At 54.0% G+C, this 22,818-nt stretch overlaps 1 protein-coding gene across 5 annotated transcripts in view; it reads right to left on the minus strand.

Annotated features, from left to right (window-relative positions):
- The window catches only part of LRP5 (LDL receptor related protein 5), a 141,880-nt gene that overhangs the window by 93,503 nt on the left and 25,559 nt on the right, over nucleotides 1–22,818 (minus strand). For all 5 annotated transcript variants that reach the window (XM_063670817.1, XM_063670818.1, XM_063670816.1 and 2 more), the window contains exons 2-3: nucleotides 12,765–13,161; nucleotides 3,485–3,682 (exon numbers count right to left, since the gene is read on the minus strand). In XM_063670817.1, coding sequence (XP_063526887.1) covers nucleotides 3,485–3,682; nucleotides 12,765–13,161 — 595 coding nt within the window. The remainder of the gene's footprint in view (nucleotides 1–3,484; nucleotides 3,683–12,764; nucleotides 13,162–22,818) is intronic.

Raw genomic sequence — 22,818 nt, forward strand, 5'->3', positions numbered from 1 at the left:
TTGAGATGGAGTCTCACTCTGTCACCCAGGCTGGAGTGCAGTGGTGCGATCTTGGCTCACTGCAAGCTCCACCCCTTGGGTTCACGCCATTCTCCTGCCTCAGCCTCCTGAGTAGACGAGACTACAGGCGCCCGCCACCACGCCCAGCTAATTTTTCTATTTTTTTTTTTTAGTAGAGACGGGGTGTCACCGTTGTTAGCCAGGATGGTCTCAATCTCCTGACCTCATGATCCACCCGCCTCGGCCTCCCAAAGTGCTGGGATTACAGGCGTGAGCCACCGCGCCCGGCCTTTTTTTTTTTTTTTTTTTTTGAGACAGAGTCTCACTCTGTCGCCCAGGCTGGAGTGCAGTGGTGGGATCTCGGCTCACTGCAAACTCCGCCTCCCGGGTTCACACCATTCTCCTGCCTCAGCCTCCCGAGTAGCTGGGACTACAGGCGCCCACAACCACACCTGGCTAATTTTTTGTATTTTTAGTAGAGACGAGGTTTCACCATGTTAGCCAGGATGGTCTTGATCTCCTGACCTCGTGATCCGCCCGCCTCGGCCTCCCAAAGTGCTGGGATTACAGGCGCGAGCCACCGTGCCCAGCCCATGTGGCCATTTTTCAGTGAGAGAAGCCAGAGGCCCATCACTCCCGGTTGCTCCCTGGGCCATGCTCTGCCTCAGCCAGAAGCACTGAGGGAAGGTCAGCCTCGGCCCTTGCCCCAGCCACAGTCACAGATAAAGGGGCCTGCACAGGTCTGTGTGGCTCCAGAGCTCATCCCCCCACACACGATGCTTCCATGTGAATAGCCCCAGGTGCCTCATGAAGAGCGATGGCCGCTGCAGAGGCAGAAGAATCCCACGGGGAGGCAGGTGGGAGAGAGGCTGAGAACAGACAAGACCCTGGGGCTACAGACCCTACCTTTCAACCCTGGCTGGGACCAGCTGTGTGGCTTTGGGCAAATTCACATGCCTCTCTGTGCACAGGGGATCATAATAGCAAACGCAGGCTAGGCACAGTGGTTCACACCTGTAATCCCAGTGCTTTGAGAGGCCGAGGTGGACACATGGCTTAAGCTCAGGAATTTGAGACCAGCCTGGGCAACATGGTGAAACCCCGTCTCTACAAAAAAATACCAAAAAAATTAGCCAGGCGTGGTGGTACGTGCCTGTGGTCTCAGCTACTTGGGAGGCTGAGGTGGGAGGAACACTTGAGCCCAAGAAGTCAAGGCTGTGGCCGGGTGCGGTGGCTCACGCCTGTAATCCCAGCACTTTTGAGAGGCTCAGGCGGGCAGATCACTTGTGATCAGGAGTTCGAGACCAGCCTGGCCAACATGGTGAAACCCCGTCCCTACTAAAAAAAAAATAATTTGCCAGGCATGGTGGCGGGCACCTGTAATCCCAGCTACTTGGGAGGCTGAGCCAGGAGAATCGCTGGAACCTGGGAGGTGGAGGTTGCAGTGAGCCGAGATGGTGCCACTGCACTCCAGCCTAGGGGACAGAGCAAGACTCCATCACAAAAAAAAAAAAACCCAACAACAACAACAAAAACAAACAAACAAAAAAAGAGGTCAAGGCTGCAGTGAACCATGATCGTGCCAACGTACTCCAGCCTGGATGACAAAGCAAGACCCTGCCTCAAAACAATAAAAATATAAATAAAAATAAAACATAATAGCAAACGTTTCATAGAGTTGGTGTGAGCATTAAATGAACTGATAAAGGTCCCTGGAAAACAGTAAGAGCTATGGAAGGGTTCGCTGCCGCCACCGCCACCACCATTAGCATGTTTCAACCTCCATCACCCTCACTGTCCCCTGTCACCATCCTTTGACCAGGGCACTCCCAGCTGCAGCCTTTCTATCCTCTCATCCACCCTTCATAACTGTAAGATCACTCAGCTCCCAAGAACCACAGTCTACAGGGTAACCACATTTCCAAATCTCAAACCAGACCCGCTGGTCTGCACTTGCAGGGACAACAGGATATTTTCAAACCAGCCCAAAAGAGATGTGTGGCTCAGCATAAGAGGAACAGGAGAAACTGAGGCCTCTTGCCCTGAGAATGAGCTTGGAAGTGGATGTCCCGGCCTCACTCAAACCTTCAGATGACTGAGGCCCCAGCCAGGAGCTCGAGTGTACCCTCAGGTCACACCCTGCGCCAGAACCACCCAGCTAATCCACTCCTCATTGCTGACCCCCTCCCTGTAAAAAACCTGTTTGCTGTTTCAGGCTGTTAAGTTGTGGGCTGTTTTGTTACACAGCAATGGATAACTAACACACGAGGCCTGGCAAGCGTGGAGCAAAGCTGCCCATGCCCTCAAGTCTGTTCATGTGGGTGTTGGCCTGTGTTTGCAGAAATCCAGCCACTGAGTCCTCCCATACAGTCACTACTGCCCTCTGCACAGACACCTGCCACATCCCTGCCTGGGCCAGGAGCTCCACTAGTGCAGGAATGGGGTCTGCCGTCCCAGGAGGATCCCTGACACCTGGCACAGGGCTAGCAGCAGGCAGTACTTGGTTAGTGAATAAACTGCCCTTCACCTGTACACAGAGGGGATGTTTCTCTAAGGGGTAATTAAGTATAGAGCTGTGAAGCTACACTGACCAGAAGGCTCTAAAAGCAATTACCCAACAAGGGGAAAACCCTTCCTACTCATTCTTGGCCCATGTGATTAAGCACCGACCGACCGTGTGGAAGGCCCCCTGGTGAGACTGGGGAATGCAGCAATAACTGAGACAGCTTCCGGCTGCTGCCCTCAGGATGCCTGAGCTGGGGTAGGGCCAGAGTGGGGGTGGTGCGTGTGACAGGGTTACTGTTCACAACCCTGCTGGGCCACAAGCCCTCCCCAACAATTCCAAAATCCAAGACACTCTGAAGATGGACAGTTTTTGTTGCTCATCTGGTGATAAAACCTCATTTGGTACATGGGCCAGGCGCAGTGGCTCACGCCTGTAATCCCAGCACTCTGGGAGCTGAGGGGGAGGGTCCCTTGAGCTTAGGAGTTTGAGACCAGCCTGAGCAACATGTGAGACCCCATCTCTACCAAAAATACAAAAATTAGCCAGGTGTGGTGGCGCACTCCCATAGTCCCAGCTACTCGGGAGGCTGAGGCGGGAGGATCGCTTGAGCCTGAGAGGTGGAGGCTGCAGTGAGCTGAGACTATGCCATTGCACTCCAGCCTGGGTGAAAGAGTGAGTGAGACTGTCTCAAAAAAAACAAAGTTAAAAAAAAACAAAAAACTGTGCATGGGTGTGGGCTACAGATAGTTTTTTCTGCCCTACTTAGAATGAACATGCCACATTTGCTATAGAAATAGTCAAGGGCTGGTGACAAATGCCACCCAGACCCTGAGCTGTTCCAAACTCTGAGAAGTCCTGCATTCCTCAGGGCCCCAGAGTTTCAGAGAAGAGTCTGTAGGCCTGAGTTAAGAAGGAATGCCTTCAAAAGCCCTGGGGACAAAGGGGAAGGGGGTGCCCCAGGACTGCGTGGGTACCTACCGGAACGAGCCGTCCAGGTTGGCACGGTGGATGAAGCTGAGCTTGGCGTCGGCCCAGTAGAGCTTCTGCTCCTCCAGGTCGATGGTCAGTCCATTGGGCCAGTAAATGTCCGAGTCCACAATGATCTTCCGGGTGCTGCCGTCCATCCCTGCCCGCTCAATCCGGGGCGTCTCACCCCAGTCTGTCCAGTACATGTACCTGTGACAGGGGCAGGGCAAGAGGAGAAGCAGCTAACATAGATCTGTTTTTTGTTTTTGTCTACACAGATGCAGACACGAAACAATAGACAGTGAATTTGCTCTAAAATCGCACCCATCAGAAATAACCAACAGGTATGGTTTCAGGTATTCCTGCCTTAAGCTGGGCAATCAAAATATACTATTTCCAACTTGTTCTCAGTTAACAGTAAATTCTGGGCACCTTCCCCTCTCGCGAATAGAAAGATTCCTTGTTCTTTTGATGACTGCCTAGTGTACTGTGCTGTAAGTTTTTTAAAGAATTTCAGGTTATTTCTGATTTTTTTGCTACCATGAAAATGCTATAAATGAACCTCTAAAAGGCAATTCAAAACACTCAGGATGGAATATTATTTAGTGCTAAAAAGAAATGAGCTATCGGCCGGGCCCAGTGGCTCACACCTGTAATCCCAGCACTTTGGGAGGCCAAGGCGGGTGGATCACGAGGTCGGGAGATCAAGACCATCCTGGCTAACACAGTGAAACCCCATCTCTACTAAAAATACAAAACATTAGCCAGGCGTGGTAGTGAGCACCCGTAGTCCCAGCTACTTAAGGAGGCTGAGGCAGGAGAATCATTTGAACCCGGGAGGTTGCAGTGAGCAGAAATCTCACCACTGCACTCCATCCTGGGCAACAGAGCGAGACTCTATCTCAAAAAGAAAAGAAAAGAAATGATCTATCAAGCCATGAAAAGACGTGGAGGAAACGTAAATGCATATTAGTAGGTGAAAGAGCCAATCTGTATGAGTCCAACTCTATGACACTCTGGAAAAAGCAAACACGCAGAGACGGTAAAGCATCGGTGGTTGCCAGGAGTTGGAGAGGAGAGGGATGAATGAGTGGAGCACAGAAAATCAGGGCAGTGGAACTATCCTGTATGACATGGAATGGTGGGTGCATGTCCTTATTCATCTGTCTAAACCAAGAATGTACAAATCAAGGGCGAACCCTCGTGTAAACGTGGATTTTGGGTGATGGTGCGTCAGCCGGCTTTCATCAGTTGTAACAAATGTACCACCCTGCATAGGATGCTGACAGTTGGGGTGGCTGTGTGGGTGTGAGGACAGGGATGTATAGGAACTCAGTACCTGTTGCTCATCAATTTTGCTGTGAACCTACAACTGTTTGAAAAAATTAAGTCTATTTAAAAACAACAAAACATGGCCAGGCACGGTGGCTCACACCTGTAATTCCAGTACTTTGGGAGGCTGAGGTGGGTGGGTCACTTGAGCCACCCTGGGCAACATGGCAAAATCCCATCTCTACAAAAAATAAAAATTAAAAAAAAGTTAGCTGGGCATGGTGGCACACTCTTGTCGTCCCAGCTGCTCGGGAGGCTGACGTGGGAGGATCCCTTCAGCCCTGGGAGGTCGAGGCTGCAGTGAGCTGGGACTGCACCACTGCACTCCAGCCTGGATGACAGAGACCCTGCCTAAAAAAAAAAAAAAAAAAAGGAAAGAAAAGGCCGGGCGCAGTGGCTCATGCCTGTAATCCCAGCACTTTGGGAGGCTGAGATGGGCGGATCACGAGGTCAGGAGATGGAGACCATCCTGGCTAACACGGTGAAACTCCGTCTCTACTAAAAGTACAAAAAAAAAATTAGCCGGGCATGGTGGCAGGCACCTGTAGTCACAGCTACTCGGGAGGCTGAGGCAGGAGAATGGCGTGAACCCGGGAGGCGGAGCTTGCAGTGAGCCGAGATCACGCCACTGTACTCTCAGCCTGGGAGACAGCGAGACTCTGTCTCAAAAAAAGAATAAAACCCATGGCTGGGATAGACCCTGAACCTGCAGCTGCACTGTTCCTGGGTAGGTCTGTGGGCGACATGGCTTTGTTTCTCCATGTTCCCAAGAGACAAGCATCACCCATCCATGAGAAACAAGCACATCCTCAGGGCGCCCTTACTTGATCTCTGGCCAATGAACCAAGACAAAGTGAGCAGACACCAGGTCTGGGATGGCAGGTCCCACCCCCGCCAGTGCCCAGTGTGCCCTGTTTGGAGGTGACCACAGGGTGTGTGCCCAGAGGCTGGGCGTGGCTCTCAGCAGAGACCAGAGGGGAACCACACCAGCTTGGAGGACTCAGTTCCCATCCCAGCCAGCTGGGATGAGCCACAGGACACATGGGCTGGCAGACCTATTGTGTTTTGTCCACCCTTCACAGCAGAGAAAGGGGACAGTGCCCAGAATGTCCTCTGAGGAGCCTCCTCCCACGCTTGGTCCATGTAAAATGGTGCTGACTCCCTCGCTCCCTTCTTCCTGGGGTGGGCGGCAAACCCCATTCCCCTTGGCTTTAGCAAGTGATTTAGAAACAGGCAGTTTGCCCAAGCAGGGCACGAGAGTGATCCCAGGACACAGGGAGAACAAGCCCCGCTTTGCCCTCTGGGGGGGGTCTCCATTCAGCAGAAGAGGCAAATGACAGATGCACAGCCGCCTCCTCCCCCACCATGGTGCTCTGCAGCCTCAGGAGCCTCAGGTGCACCAAGGGCCACCCCATCCAGGGGGCCATGCTTCCCTGAGCAGTGTCATTCCCGAGCGAGTACCATCTCCACCTTCCAGAGGGGCTGTGACAAGATCAACAGGAATGAGGGCATAGGAGCCTTGAACCAAAGTGCCCTCTTCCCTGCAAAGGCTGACCGCGCCCAGCTGCTATCACCAAGCCCCTGCTCCTCCGGCCCCGTAGGGACAGGATAAGAAGGGCGTCACATGGAACAGCTCTCCGAACAGTCCCTCTCAAGCTGCTGTCTCCTGTGCATCTAGTGAGAACCCAACCAACACAGGGAAGGTGGGAATTGCTATTCCCACTAGACAGATGAGAAAACTGAGGCCCTGAAAGGCTGGCCTGTCCCAGGTTACAGGCGCTGAGCGGCAGCTCTGGGAACACACTTGGTGTCTGCTGAGGGCCCGAGCCCGGCCATCATATGACTCACCCTTCGCCAGCAAAGCCCGGGTGTGGGTGAACTTTTCCTGGCAGCCTGGGACTCCAAGGTGCTGGCAGCCAGCCCAGGGAAGGCTCCCGTGTGCCTGCAGCAGACGCCTTGCTTTACCTGCACGTCCCCACCCCTAAGAGCCTGGACAGAGCCCAGACCCCCCGCCACCTCCTAAGAAGGTATCAGGGGCATCAGTCTGGAGTTGGGGGGGATCCACACAGGCCTTCCCCAAATGTTCCACCGTGGCCCATGGAAAAGGCTGGAAAACGTGCAGGAGCAGGAGACTCCGCATGGAGCATAATTCACATTCCTTCCCCGAGTTTCATAACAGAGGCCTGCTGGTTTCCTTAAATGGGGAATTTGCGAGCCAGTCGGTGATCAGAGACTGGTTGGCGTGGATGTGCTCTTGCAGAGTCTCAAACGCTACCACAAGCCCAGCCAAATTCCACGGAGGAAAATCGACTTCCGAAGAAAAGAGCTGCAGCATGGCCTTCGTGCAGAGCCAGCTGCGGTTGTGGTTGTGTGTTATTTTAGGGAAGGGCCATTTTGCATTTTAAAGAGGGGGTTGGGTTTCACCCTGGCTTTAATTTGAGACCCGGGGGCCACTGCAGCCCCTTGTCAGGCTGGTACAGGCCGGGGCCTCCTCCCATGCTAAGCCAGTGTCTTTCTGGCCCCAGATCCTCAGGGGCCAGAGGGTCATCCCCAGAGCCGGCTCTGCCACCCACATGGGTAACCTGGCCTGGGAGGGATGTGCCTTCCCTCAACCCTGCCTGGACGTCTGCAACAGGACCACCTGCATTGCTGAAACTGCAACCAAGTCGAGTCTCAGGAGGGGCCCCCCTGGCTGCAGGGCTCTTGATCTTTTTGGCCATGTGCACACTGAGGTGGACACTCAGACCCAGAGACCCCCTTCCTGATGACGGCCGGGGCAGGAGCCCCCTCCTCTGAGGAAGGACCCTGGTGGGGGACAGCACTGCAGGAGGGCACAGGAGATGACGGGGGCTCTAGCAGGGCCGGGAGGAAGGCCAAGATGCTCCTCGCAACCTTGTGCCTGTGGCCAGGACAGAGGACAAAACCCACCCCTCCACTGTCCCCACTCTCAGGACAGCAGTCCTGCCCCAGGACTCAGCGCCCAGACTTATGCCTGAGGACCACTATTCAAGTCAGTATTTGGCGAGCAGGGGTTGCTGCCCGCGGGCGCTGTGACAGGCTGGAATCCTCTCCCTCTCCCTCTCCAGAGACATGGAGCCTAAAGGGACAGAGTCAGCACCTCAGGGTAGGACCATGGCTGGCGTCATCAGCATCACTGGATCTGATGAGTGGGAGCTGGCATCTCACTGTTTTCACTCTCTCATTCAAATGACTGGAGCAAAGGGAAGGTGTGGGGAGAGGCCCAGGAATCAACACTAAGGTCAACTTTGCCTCAGGGGCAGGGGTGGGAGTGAACAGCCACAGGTGTGATCCTGGGGAGGGCTTCTGGGAGAGAATTCAGAGGCAAGCAGGTAAAGGAACCATTTCAAATAGTTAAGAAAAGCCAGAGCCAAACACGGACGGTTGGCTCCCAAAGATGATGCAGGCAAAGCCAGCTCAGATCTAAGCATGGGAAAGACTGCTCCCAACCAAGGGCCTCTCCCAGCCAAGCACCAAGTACCTCCCAACCAAATGCCAAGCACCTCCCAATCAAATACCTCCCAACCAAGCACCTAGCACCACGCAACTGGACACCAACTACTCCCAACCAAGCACCAAGCACCTCCCAACCAAGTGCCAAGCACCTCCCAACCCAGTACCAATTACCTCCCAACCAAGCGCCTAGCACCTCCCAACTGAGCATCATGCACCACCCAACAGATCATCTAGCACCTGCCAACTGATCACCTCTCAATCTAGCACCGAGCACCTCCCAACCAAGTGCCAAGCACTTCCCAATCAAATACCTCCCAATCAAGCACCTAGCACCTCTCAACTGGACACCAACAACTCCCAACCAAGCGCCAACCACCTCCTAACGAAGTACCAATCACCTTCCAACTGAGCATCTAGGACCTCCCCACTGAGCATCATGCACCTCCCAACAAAGCACCTAGCACCTCCCGACTGATCACCTCCCAACCTAGCACCGAGCACTTCCCAACCAACATAGCAAAAGCCATAAGGAAGTAAAAAGACAAAACCACGCAGGCATGGAGACTGGACTTCTGGTGGCAAGGAAAGGGTATTTTAATTGTAAAGACAGCTAACATTTGTCGAACTCACAAACTGTTCTTGGTGTTTTCCTCACGACATGCAGCATGGCCATGCCTCTGTACAGACAGGGATACTGAGGCACAGAGTGGCACCGTGCCAACCTTGTCTCATCTTTCTATCGAACCTACATGCAGAGTGCCAGCAAATCCAGCTGTCTTTCTCTTCAGAACAGATCCCGAATCTCGCCACTCCTTACCCCCAGAAGTGAGGTGTCCCCGCTGCTGCTTTCAGTCGCCAGGATCCCGGTAATAACTGTGGACAGGGCTCCTGCCCCCACGCCACCCACCCCACAGCTCACTCTCGCTCCAGCCACCAGGGGATGCCCTCCAGCACGAGTCAGACCTGGCACCTCCTCTGCTCGAGACCTGATGTGTCCTCTCCTCACACCTTGGGCCCTGTTCCCTTACATTCTGCTACAACCCCTCAAACAGGCCCCGCCCCAAACCAGCCCAGGGCCTTTGCACTGGCTGATCCTTCTGCCTGGACCACGCTGCCCCCAGACAGCCACACGGTTCTCAGCCTCATCTGCTTCCAGTCTCGGCTCAAAAGTCACCAAGAGGCCTTCCTAGCACCTGAGCTCCGACGGAAGCCCCTCGCCACAGCACCCAAGCACTGCTTTATCCCCCCCACGCACACGTCCCTTTCCAATACTATTCATTTACCATCTCCTCCCACTCACTGAAAGGGCCAGAGACTGGGCTATACCCGCTGCGTGGGGAGCAGGACCAGTGCGCAAGGGCTCACGAATGCGGGTGGATGCCTGTTTGGGAGGTGAGGGAGCTGCAGTGACCCACGCTGGGAGGGAACGCAAGGACAGGAGGAGCGCAGGTCCCGGTGAGACGATGGCTGCGGCAGCTGCTGGTGAGCAACTGCAGGCCGGCCCCGAGAGAGGGCTCCCAGCAGGCTGCTATCTTCGGCCTCTCCGACTGCTGCAGATGCCTCCTCCTAGCCAGAGAGACTGCTACACCAGCCGACCCTTCCAAAAAGAAGGTCAGTAACCCCACAGCCCTTGGAGTCACAGTGCAGGGGGAGAGGGCTGAGAAGGCAACAGTTCACCAGGCAGAACAGAGGCCGCCCCGGAGGTCAGCTGGCTCCCCGGCAGCTGCGGGCGGCCAGCCCACTCGGAGGGCAGCGAGGGCATACGAGGGTCTCCAGGGATGAGTGGTTGCCCAGCACAGCACCCCTGGGAAGCCGGGGGCACTTCTCAGGTAGTGGGGGCATGAGGCTGCTCTGGCCTGACCTCAGGGACTCAAAATACTTTGGCCATAAATTCCACTGCATCCCACCCCTGCTGGTACCCCATAGTTACACACAGACTGGTTCAGATGCAGACACTCTCGCGCACATACTCGCTCACATGGGCACATACACGTGCACACACAGTCACGCGCACACACTCACATGCACACGCATACAAATACCCACTCACACGCATGCATGCACACTCAGGGACACACACAGGCTCACACGTATGCACGCATGTACACGCTCACGCACACAGGCTCACATCCTCCCACTCCCACACTCGGTTGCTCAGACACACATGCCTGGCTCTCACACTAACCTGTTGGGCTCTGAAAGGCTCCAGCTCTTTCCGTGCTCATCAGAAGCCAGTCAATGGCTTCCTAAGTCACCGCACAGAGCAAAGAGGTGAACTTGGCCACATGGCACTCTGCTTCCCGAGCTCCCAAACACCAGCCTTGGTGAGGACAGACCCTCACCCTGCACCCACATTCCCACTACCCCAGGCAGGCCCAGAGGAGGGGCATCTGCAGGGTCTGGCAACCAGCCCCTCCCGCCTGGCTCCTGCAGCCGGCACCGTGGGAGTCAGCGGGAGGTCACTGCGAAGGGCAACAGCAAGTTGGTGGCCCCAGGACTAGAGCCCAGGGGTCTTCAGTCCTACTCCAGAGCTTGGACACTGTCCCACAGGGCACGGCCAAGGGAAGGGCTCCCAAAGCCCCGACTTCAGGGAGGAGGGCGGGCGGGGTCCTGCGGCAGGCCTGGACGCACGGCCACCCACTCCTGGGACTTTCTAACCTAGAAGATCTAGGTCAGGCTGGGTGCAGTGGCTCACGCCTGCAATCCCAACACTTTGGGAGGCCGAGGCGGGTGGATCACTTGAGGTTAGGAGTTTGAGACCAGCCTGGCCAACATGGCGAAACCCTGTGTCTACTAAAAATACAAAAACTAGCCAAGTGTGGTAGTGCACGCCTGTAATCACAGCTACTCAGGAGGCTGAGGCAGGAAGAATCCCTTGAACCCGGGAGGTGGCGGTTGCAGTGAGCTGAGATGGCACCATTGCGCAAAGAAGATTTAAGCCGGCCCCTCAGCCGGTGAGGTCCAGGCTGGGACTGCTGAGAGACTGTGTTGACACTGAATGAACTAACGGGCAAAGGGCTTCCAATTGAGCCCGGGGGTGGTGGGAAATGGCTCTTGTGTTCTAGTCAAGACCTCTGCCAGCCAGTTCTGACACTGACCCAGCACAGAACCTGACAGGTCAGCAAGGGCCAGGGCTCAGCACAGCCCAGGTAAGGGTGTGTGTACGGCCCCCAGAGTCACTTCCAGGCTGCAAGAGGAGGGACAAAGGAGGGACAAGGGGCGTCCAAGCAAACTGTTCCCTCTGCTCAGGAGTCTGGGGTGACCTGGCCTAGCTGGCCAGTGGAGCTGGGCCACCTCCCCTTAAACTCTCCACCCCGGACTTCGACTCCAAGGAGGTTCTTAGCTTCCCTGCCACCCACCCTCTCCCCACCTGGGATCACGGCCAGGCCCTGAGCCTTCAAGGGCCCAGGTGAACTCAGCCAGACTAGGAGCAGAGGAGGACACAGGACAGCTTCCAGAACGGACCCGAGAACCACTGCCAGCAGGTTCTGCTTCCAGACAAGGAGCTGCACTTTTTCAGCCAATGCAGTTAGAAAGCCAGGAGAAGGTGCAAATTCCCCTGCCTGAGAGTCCGCACTTCCCAGGCCGCCCACCATACACACAGCAAAGATGTGTTTAACCATTCAAACCCACGGCCAGCCACATCGGTTGCCTCAGACAGGCAAGTTTTAAAAAGGAACATAACTATGGGCCAGGCGCGGTGGTTCACGCCTGTAATCCCAGCACTTTGGGAGGCCAAGGCGGGTGGATCACCTTAGGTCAGGAGTTCAAGACCAGCCTAGCCACCATGGTGAAACCCCATCTGTACCAAAAATACAAAAATTAGCTGGGCGTGGTGGGGTGCCTGTAATCCCAGCAACTTGGGAGGCTGAGGCAGGAGAATCACTTGAACCCGGGAGGCGGAGGTTGCAGTGAGCCGAGATCGTGCCACCGCACTCCAGCCTGGGTAACAAGAGGGAGACTCCATCTCAATTAAAAAAAAAAAAAAAAAAAAAAAGAAAGAAACGTAACTATGGAATCTCAAGGGGAAGTAATTCTCTCAACAATAACAAATCCTGAAAGCTGAGCTCTTTTTTTTTGAGACAGGGTCTCCTCACTTTGTCGCCCATGCTGGAGTGCAGTGGTGGGATCACAGTTCACTGCAGCCTCGATCTCCCAGGCTCAAATGATCCTCCTACCTCAGCCTCCCAAGGAGTTGGGATTACAGGTGCACACCACCATGCCTGATTAATTTTTGTATTTTTTTGTAGAAATGGGGTCTCACCATGTTGCCCAGTCTGGTCTTGAATTCCTGGATTCAAGTGATCTGCCCGCCTTGGCCTCCCAGAGTGCTGGGATTACATGCATGAGCCAACACACCCCCCACGAATTCATTTTAAGAGTCACACCTTTTTTCTGAAAAAGAACTTGGGCTCACGTAAATTCGAGAGAGAAATGGTGACACTCCCCGCCCCCTGGACCCAGGTGGAGTCGCAGCAGGGTTTACCCGTGAGCAGGGTCCAAGGCGATGGCCCTCGGCTGGTCAAGATCCTGCCAGAAGAGCACCTTCCGGGATGTGCCATTGAGGTTGGCCACCTCGATGCGGTTGGTCTCTGAGTCCGTCCAGTACAGCTTCTTGCCGACCCAGTCGCAGGCGAGGCCATCGGGAGAGACCAGGCCGGAGATGACCACGTTCTGCACAGCGGCCCCCGTCTGGTTCAGGTAGGTCTGCTTGATGGCCTCCTCGCTCACGTCTGTCCAGTACACGGCTCCCTTGGAGAACTGGAAGTCCACTGCGGCCGCATCTTCCAGGCCACTGACCACGATGGTGGACTCCAGCTTGACTCCGCCGGCGTCCACCAGCCGTACGTCCCGGCGGTTGGCAAATAGCAGGAGCGGCGAGGCTGTGGGGCAGAAGCAAACCATGAGGGCCACTGGCTAAGCCAGCAGGACACACAGCCCTGGGATGGAGCACTATGCCCAGAGCACTCCTGACACTGCCCCGCCCATGCCCAAGACCTCCAGTTCCTTCCTTCCATCCGCAATGTGCTGTCAGGAGGTTGCCCGGGCAGCCCCGGCCCGCATCATTCAGAAGCTCCCGCAGTGCAGCAAACAGCCTTCTTCCCACATTCGGTGACAGCACCTGTTTGTTTACCAACTGCTACGTCTGTTCCCCCAGGTATGGGCGACCCTTCCTGCCATGCCCAAAACCTCCCACATCATCCTCCAGAGGCTGCAGAGAAGCCACATCCCCTTTGTTGGCCTGATACAGGGGACGGGGACATGAAGGCACAGCCCTGGCCATGCTGCATGCTACAGACCCAGCCACAGGGCCACATTTTTTGAGGGGTTCAGAGCCCAGGCCAGACAGAGCCTCAAGATTCCCTTACAAGTCTTTCACCACTGTCCAAGCTCAGGCCCGTTTCCTTGGCCCATGGCCTCAGCTTCCCATCCACCCCTGTATTCCATATCTCTCCCACCCGGCTTCTAGACGTTCCTACATTTAAAGGGTCACTCTGGAATGCCACCCCTTGGCTCAGACACCTTTCACAGCTCCCTGTGCCAGTGCCGTGCAGAACAAGGTCAGACTCCCCAGCCTGGCCTCCAAGGCCTTGGCCTCTGGCCTCACCTACACTTCTCTCCACCACCCACCCCAAGCATTCCTGATCTGCCTGCGGCCAGGCTGGCTCCCTCACCTCCCTCTGCACCCCAGCCCTCAGCCCCTTCTGCCTGTGCAAGAGGCCTCATCTCGCAGACAACGGTCTCATTCCCACAACGGGCTGAACGAGAATCAGGAGAGGCCTTGAGACCATCACCCTACCGGACACCTCAGACGTCAGCCCAGGAGGGTCCAGCAACCCCCAACACAGACTCAGAAGGACTAAGAAGCCACATGAGGAGTGAACACAAGATGTGGACACGAGGAGGTTAAGGGCCTCCAGGGAGCTCCATCAGTCCATGTCTGCTGTCAGCAGGGCTAGGCTGGGCTGGCCACAAACACCCCCAAAAAATATCTGAAGCCTTGGCTCAAAACAGCTGACATTCCTCATGAAAACTGCAGACCCCTGGGTCCTCCTGCACAGATGGGGGAGCCCAGCCAACCCCACACTCCCACCTTCACCAAGAAAGAGAAAGCCAAAACAAACTCAACTCAGGCAATGACAATCACAGAACTGAATCCTGTAGTTAGTTCAGTTGGTTTCATTTCAGCAGGGGAAAGATTTGCAGCCTCTACGAGGGTACCTGGGAGCACAAAGGGCCAGAGCATGGCCCAGGAGACCCCAGGGCAGTGGGGTAGATGGTTCCGAGCACAGGCCCCCCTGCCAAGACAAGCACTGGCTCAAATCCTGGCCCCTCCCATTCCCAGGAGACATGCTCCACAGGATGGGAGGACACACAGAGGACCTGAGGCCAGGAAAATGACAGTGGAGCCTCCGCCGCCCCACCCGTGCTGTCATCATCTTAGGTCTACAGTTCTTCGTGGCAACGAGGGACACTGTGAAAGTCAAACAACAGGAAGGCATAGGCAACAAATAAAGACAAACGGGACTTCATGGGAAGCTAAAGATTTTGTGCATCAAAAGACACTATCGAGATAGTAAAAAGGCAACCCACAGAATGAGAGAAAATATTTCCAAATCATAGATCTACTAAGAGATTAATATCCATGAAATACAGAGAACTCCTAAAACTCAACAATGAGAAAACAACCAAGCCAACTCAAAAATGGGCAAACAACTTGAACAGACATTTCTCCAAAGATGACATATAAATGGCCAATAAACACATCAAAACAGGCTTAATATATCCCTAATCATCAGGGAAATGCAAATCAAAACTACGATAAGATACCACCTTGCACCAATTAGGACAGCTACTATCAAAAAAACAAAATGGCAAGCGTTGGTGACGATCTGGAGCAACTGGAACCCTCGTGCACCATTGGCAAAAATGTAAAATGGTGCAGCTACTATGGAAAACAGTACGGTAGTTCCCCAAAAACTTAAACATAGAATTACCATATGACCCAGCAATTTCGCTTGGGGTTATATACCCAAAAGAATTGAAAACAGGGACACGATCAGATATGCATACACCTAGGATCACGGCAGCATCCTTCCCAACAGCCAAAACAAGGAGGCAGCTGGGCGTGGTGGCTCATGCCTGTAATCCCAGCACTTTGGGAGACTGAGGCGTGTGGATCACCTGAGGTCAGGAGTTCGAGACCAGCCTGGCCAACATGGTGAAACCCCATCTCTACTAAAAATACAAAAAGTAGCTGGGCGTAGTGACGGGCACCTGTAATCCCAGCTACTCACAAGTCTGAGGCAGGAGAATCACTTGAACCCTGGAGGCGGAGGTTGCAGTGAGCCAAGATCGAGCCACTGCATTCCAGCCTGGGCGACACAGCGAGACTCTGTCTCAAAAAAAACAAACAACAACAACAGCAGAACAAAAACAAAAAAACAAACATGGAAGCAACCCAAGCGTCCCTCTACTGAGGGATGATATAGCGGGGCAACGTCTGCTCCATCCACACAATGGAGTACTATTCAGTCTCAAAAAGGAAAAAGATTCTGGCCAGGCACGGTGGCTCACGCCTGTAATCACAGCACGTGGGGAAGCTGAGGCGGGTGGATCAGTGAGGTCAGGAATTCAAGACCAGCCTGGTCAAGATGGTGAACCCCCATCTCTACAAAAAATACAAAAATTCGCAAGGCATGGTGGCACGCGCCTGTACTCCCAGCTACTAAGGAGGTTTAGGCAGGAGAATTGCTTGGACCCAGGAGGCAGATTTTGCAGTGAACCGAGATCGTGCCACTGAACTCCAGTCTAGGTGACAGAACGAGACTCTGTCTGGAAAAAAAATAAAGGAGATTCTGACACATGCTACAACATGGATGAAACTTAAGAATGTCATGCTAAGTGAAATAAGCCAGATACAAAAAGACAAATACTTCATGATTCAATTTATATGAGGTACTTATGGTAGGCAAATTCATTGAGACAGAAAGCAGAATGGTGGGACCAGGGACTGGGGACCTGCTTAAGGGAGAAAGTTTCAGGTGGGAATTAAAGAGTTCTGGGCCAGGCGCGGTGGCTCACACCTGTCATCTCAGCACTTTGGGAGGCCAAGGTGGGCAGATCACTTAAGGCCAGGAGTTTGAGACCAGCCTGGCCAACATGGCGAAACCTTGCCTCTACTAAAAATACAAAAATTAGCTGGGCGTGGTGGCTCACGCCTGTAACCCCGGCTACTCGGGAGGCTGAGGCAGGAGAATCACTTGAACCCGAGAGGTGGAGGTTGCAGTGAGCTGAGGTCGCCCCATTGCACTCCAGCCTGGGTGACAGAGCGAGACTCCATCTCGAAAAAAAAAAGGAAAAAATTTAAAAAAATCAAAATATGGGATGTATAACTGCAGCGGAACTGGACATTCTGACCTCTCACAAAAGGAGATGGCCACAGCTAAGGCATTTATCTCCAAATCTCATCCCCTGCCTGCCCCAAACAGGTCCAAACAGATAACGAAGAAAACTCAGGGTCAAAGGCGACAACTATGCAGCTCACAGGCAGGGCCACCCAGGCCCCACCCCTACCCAGCCTGCGGGCGACGTGCCAGGCCCCACCCCTGATTGGGCTGCGGGTGAAGTCCCTCAGGCAGGGGAAGGCAGCTGCTCTGGAACACCAGCTGAGGGGTCTGCATTTCACCTGCGCCACCTAGCCTGCAGGCACCCCAACTCCAAGACACTGAGTTCCCTCCACTCGGTGAGGCTGCGAGCGAGGGAGGAGCCCAGGTCCCCACCCCCAGGCCCTGGCACATTCAGGGGAGCGCAGCACCCGCTACCAGGAGGTCTGGCCGACAGGTGCACCAAAAGATGAGATGGCAGCCGCAAGGGGGTCCGCAGGCACACAGGAATCACGCCCAGGATGCAGGAGCGCCTGGGGCCTTCCGAGACAGAAGCAGCACTGAGGCCTGGGGGCAGGAGGGGCCTTCGCCGGGAACAGAATTGTGTGTGAGACCCAGAGGGCGTTGGTGGCACAAGCAGGTGGACCCATCACCAACAAGGACACCCGCGGCACACCCAGGCCAGGCGGCCCCCACACGGTGTGTTCCCACTCATCGTCCTGGCCGCTGGAGCAGGGATCACTGATCCTCCCACTTTGTGAATGAGGCCAACTGTGCCCCATGCCCTGGCTGCTCCTGTGGCGAGGCCCCCAGCTTGTCCCCACTCACCAGTGAAGGTGTGATCCACCCAGGCTGAAATTCCTTGGTTCTTGGGGTCACAGGCCTTTTGAGAAACTGGTCCACCTCCTCAGACACACACACACACCAACACACACACACACACACAAATACACAGTGCTGTCGCCCAGGCCCCATGAAGTCCCCCTACCAGGGTGGACCCAGCTCCAGCCCGAGAGTCCCCTGCTAACACAGGCACAGAGTGGGACTGGACACGGAACTTTCTACTCTAAATTAGCTTCCTTGGACAACAATGACAGATTGTCTCGGGAGGCAGGGAGCCCCCACCACCGTGGGTGTTCAAGCAGGTGGGGGACCAGGCCTGCCAGGCCTGCACCTCACCAGGCAGACGCTGGCCCCAGTGTCTCTGAGGCTGGAGGATCCCACAGACAACAGGCCTCCCATGGGCTGTATCTTCCAGGCAGGAGGGGAACCCGGGTAAAGGCAGGCATACCTGCCCTTAGGGGCAGTTCACAGTGCCCAGCAACCCAGTAAACCCTTCCCTACTACAGCTGGAGGTCCCAGTGGGGGGCCCTGGCCAGCCCAGCGGAGGGAGGCAGGAGCTCTTGGAAACCCTGGGTACAAAAGCCCTAGCTCTGCCCTGCTTCTCCCCAAACTGGAAAGACCACATTTCACCACGGTTTACACTCTCGGCTGTTCAGGTGCGTTCTTCAAAGGCCGGAGATGGAGGTGTTTTTTAATTTGCTGTGCTTTTCCCAACCCACACTGGGGGAGGCCGGGGGAGGCCAGGAGAGCCGGGCAGCAGAGGCAGGCCCCAGGGACATCTGTGGGCACAGCCAGGGTAAGGCCCACCGTGGCAGGCAAGCTCTTTCCAGGAGCCACTCCGGCTTCTAAGACACTTAGAAACAACCACACACTCAATTCCTAAGTTTAACAGGAACCCACATCACTCTCCCACCACCTGGGGAGCTGGCTTTCCTTTGGAAGGAACTGGCAGTGGCCCCAGGGTCCACAGCAAATGGGAGAGCTCTGTGTGGGTGGCCCCTGCCCTTCCCCAGCAGGCAGAGATGGCATCTCTTCTTCTGCTCCCCCTCCTCCCCACCAGGGTCTATGGAGCTCTGGGTGATGGGGGCATCCGGTCATTGAGGGGCCCCGCGCCAAGGCCCTACAGCCCCCTCCTCTCCAAAGGGGAAAGGAGCCCAAAGAAAACCCAGCCTTTGGTGGGGAGAGGGGAGAACATGGCAGGAGCAGAACCCGACAGGAGGGAAAGAGAAGAGCAGAGTAGAAGGGCTGGCTCGGTAGCTCACATCTATAATCCCAGCACTTTCCGAGAAGAGAGGATCATCTCAGGCCAGGAGTTCAAGACCAGCCTGGGCAACACAGCAAGACCGCATCTCTACAAAAACTTCTTTTAAAGCTTAAAAAAAAAAAAAATACAGCAAAGAGGACAGTTCAGGAGAGAAGCCTGCAGAGGCAGCACACTAAGGAGGAGACACAGTCCAGGCACCAGGAGGGGCTGGCCATGGGCACTCACTCCTCTAGCAGGCGAGCGCCCAGCACCAGCTGGCCCACCCAGGCACCCAGGACATGGGCCTGATTGGCTCCATATTCCTGTGGTTGGTAATAAACAAGCAATAAACACAGCCAATAAGGACACCTTAGCAATGTTACATCATAAACGCTGCAGATCAGGGAAACGGCACAGGGTGAAGTGGGTCGGGGGGCTGCATGCTACATGAGACAGAGCAGGCCTTGCTGGGAGAGAAGGAGCCGGCAGGCCTGGGCAAAGGTCCTGGGGTGGGAGCACACTGGAGCAGAGTGTGGGGAGAGCATAGTAGGTGCTGGTCCTCTGGGCTCCTTCCCACCACGTGATGTGCCCATGTGCCCAAGGTCTCTCATTTCACGCCCCCTGCAGCTCAGGGGTCACAGCTACACAGCCCCCAGATACCATCAGAAAGGTACCTTGGCCTGCCCCAGGTCATTCCATCCAGTGATGGACCTGCTGACCTCTAGCCTGAGCTCTGGGCAGTGTAATTCGAGAAGGAGGAGAAGGGAGGGGAACAGACCTGGGGCGATGAGGGATGCACAGGCTGCGGCAGACACCTGAGGCTGCACCTTGGAGCCTCAGTTCTGGGTGTGGGTGGGGGATGGACAGGCTGAGGGCTGAAGCAGCCGGCCCGGCCACCATCACACCCCAGGACCCACCAGATCACCATGAAAAACAGAATGTCAACTGGCAGCCCAGACTGCAGAACAAACGTTTCAGAAAACACGGTGGTGACTGTTGCATCATGAACATAAAATAATTACGCCCTCTCCCCAGGGATCACCCCTGCAAGAGTCTGTCCCAAGAAACACCAGAAAGAAGGAAAAATTCTTAGTCACAATATTTGCTGAGGCCTTATTTGTAATAGCAAAAAAAAAAAAAAAAAAAAAAAAGGAACAACCTCCAGCGGCAGGGGTAACTAGACTATTGTCTCCGTGGAAAGGTAGCACCAATTAAACAGTAACAAAATGACTGTGGTAACAACAAAAACGTTCGACATGTCAAAACCAAAAACCACACACACAGCATAACTGTGAACCATGATTTCTACTAGAATGAATGGCAGTTATGAGAAAGTGCCAGCAGAGACGAAGATTGAAAAAGTAAAGGTGGCCTCATTAGCGAGACGAGTCTCTGGGTAACATATTGGTAATACTGGTAAATATATAGTTTTTAATATATTTTTTTAATTCCAAACTCCATGTATGTTCCTATGAAGCTATTTGTGCAAATATTTTTTTCAGGACCGTACATCACAAAGGCAAAAGGGCCAGGTCAGCTCTCCAGCTCAGAGTGACCACTTCAGAGCAGACGGCAGACTCCAGGGTTAGCAAGCCTGGCCGAGACCTGGCCCACGAGAATCCCTCAACCCCTCTGACCTCAACGTCCTGTCTGTGAAATGGGGATAATTACTGCACCTCCACATCAGAGAGTGCGAGGCTTAACCAGGATGCTTCACAGAAAAGTGCTCAAGAGGTAACAGCCAGGAAGGGTAGTGGTTTTCATTAATTAAATGTTGCCTTCATCCAGCCCTGGGCCAGCTCCAACACAAAGCACACACCATCCACTCAGACTCAGGTGCCTGGATTCAAAGCCCGGCCTGGTCTCCAGCTGTGAGATTCCGGGCAGGATTTCCCATCTCCCAGAGCCTCAGTTTCCTCATTCATGAAGCAGGAAGTGATCATTCCTTTTATTTTTATTTTGAGAAAGAGTTTCACTCTAGTTGCCCAGGCTAGAGTGTGATGGCACAATCTCAGCTCACTGCAACCTCTGTTTCCCAGTTTCAAGTGATTCTCCTGCCTCAGTCTCCTGAGTAGCTGGGATTACAGGCATGCACCACCACACCCAGCTAATTTTGTATTTTTAGTAGAGACAGGGTTTTGCCATGTTGGCCAGGCTGGTCTCTAACTCCTGACCTCAGGTGATCTGCCCGCCTTGGCATCCCAAAGTGCTGGGATTACAGGTGTGAGCCACCAAGCCCGGCTGACAACTGCTTTTAAAGACACCTCTGGCTGCTGTGGAAAACAGCCTGGTAGTGCCTCAAAAAGTTACACACAGAATGATCCTATGACCAGTAATTCCACTCCTACGTATATACCCAAAAGAACTGAACCCCTCTACTCATGTATGTACGCATACAGGTACACGCATGTTAACAGCAGTGTTCACACAGCCAAAACATGGAAACAGCTCAAATGTCCATAACCGATGAAAGGATAAATGAAACGTAGTCTATTCACCACCTGAAGGAGGTGAGAGGGGCCATAAAAAGGAATGATGCATAAAAAGGAATATTATGGCCAGGTGCGGTGGCTCACGCCTGTAATCCCAGCACTTTGGGAGACTGAGGCAGGCGGATCACGAGGTTAGGAGTTCGAGACCAGCCTGGCCAACACGGTGAAACCCCATCTCTACTAAAAATACAAAAATTAGATGGGCATGGTGGAGGGCGCCTGTAATCCCAGCTACTCTGGAGGCTGAGGCAAGAGAATCCCTTGAACCTGGGAAACAGAGGTTGCAGTGAGCTGAGATTGCACCACTGCACTCCAGCCTGGGCAACAGACCAAAACTCCGTTTCAAAAAAAAAAAAATTAGCCAGGTGTGGTGGCAGGTGGGTCCCTGTAATCCCAGCTCTACTTGGGATACTGAGGCAGGAGAACCACTTGAACCCGGGAGGTGGAGGTTGCGGTGAGCTGAGATTGCGCCACTGCGTTCCAGCCTGGGAGACAGAAGGACACTCTGTCTCAAAAAAACAAAAACAAAAAAGGCCCGGCGCGGTGTCTTACACCTGTAATGCCAACACTTTGGGAGGCCAAGGCAGGTGGATCATCTGAGATCAGGAGGTTGAGAGCAGCCTGGGCAACACGGTGAAACCCCCATCTCTACTAAAAATACAAAAATTAGCCAGGTGTGGTGGCACATGCCTGTAATCCCAGCTACTCGGGAGGCTGAGGCAGGAGAATCACTTGAACCCAGGAGGCGGAGGCTGCAGTGAGCCAACATCGCACCATTATACTCCAGCCTGGGTGACAGAGTGAGATTCTGCCTCAAAAAAAACAAAAAAAAACAAACAAAAAAAAAACAAAAACAAAAAAACCAATGAGTAATGTTGTTAAGTGAACTTGATCCCAATGGAAATGCAGATAATCTGTTTAAAAGGCACCATGCACGCTGGGCAGGCTGGCTTCCCCTGGGAACGTCTTCTTTTGCCTGGATTCCCAGTTGGTTTAATCGGGTGTAGAACACTTTCTTCAATCCCAGATTCAGGCAGCCCTGCTCAGCACAAACTCAGTACACCCCGCACTCTGCTGTGGGTTCTTGGCACTATTAGGAGAATGTGAGGGGGTGATTCAGATCTATCTCTAGTGGGTGTATGTCTGCCACTCCCAGGAACACCCACTTCTGGCAAGTCAGTGTCAGAGAAAGGCCAGCTCGTGGCCCCTCCTGCCTTGAGTACCAGGACCCGTGATCAGTCCCCACGAGAGCAGAATCAGGAGTTTGAAAACCCAAGTGCCAACAATCTCATTTTAACCCATGTAAGCATATCCAATATTTATATATAGAATTCATAACAGATGTCTGGGCTTCCATTCCAATAGCCTATATTTTACACTGTTTATTTACATGGTTACACCAAACAAGACTCAATTCAAGGTAACCCAATCCTTTGCTACTATACCAAAATAAGCAACATTTTCAGTCCATGCCTTATTTATATTCACCAAGCATTACATTGGGCCTCCAACTGCTCATCGGAGCAAGCTGCAGCCTGGACACAAGCTACAGATTAATCAGTCAGGAATGATCCT

The sequence above is a fragment of the Pongo pygmaeus genome, chromosome 9 (genome assembly GCF_028885625.2).
Source record: "Pongo pygmaeus isolate AG05252 chromosome 9, NHGRI_mPonPyg2-v2.0_pri, whole genome shotgun sequence".
Taxonomy (NCBI): Eukaryota; Metazoa; Chordata; class Mammalia; order Primates; family Hominidae; genus Pongo; species Pongo pygmaeus.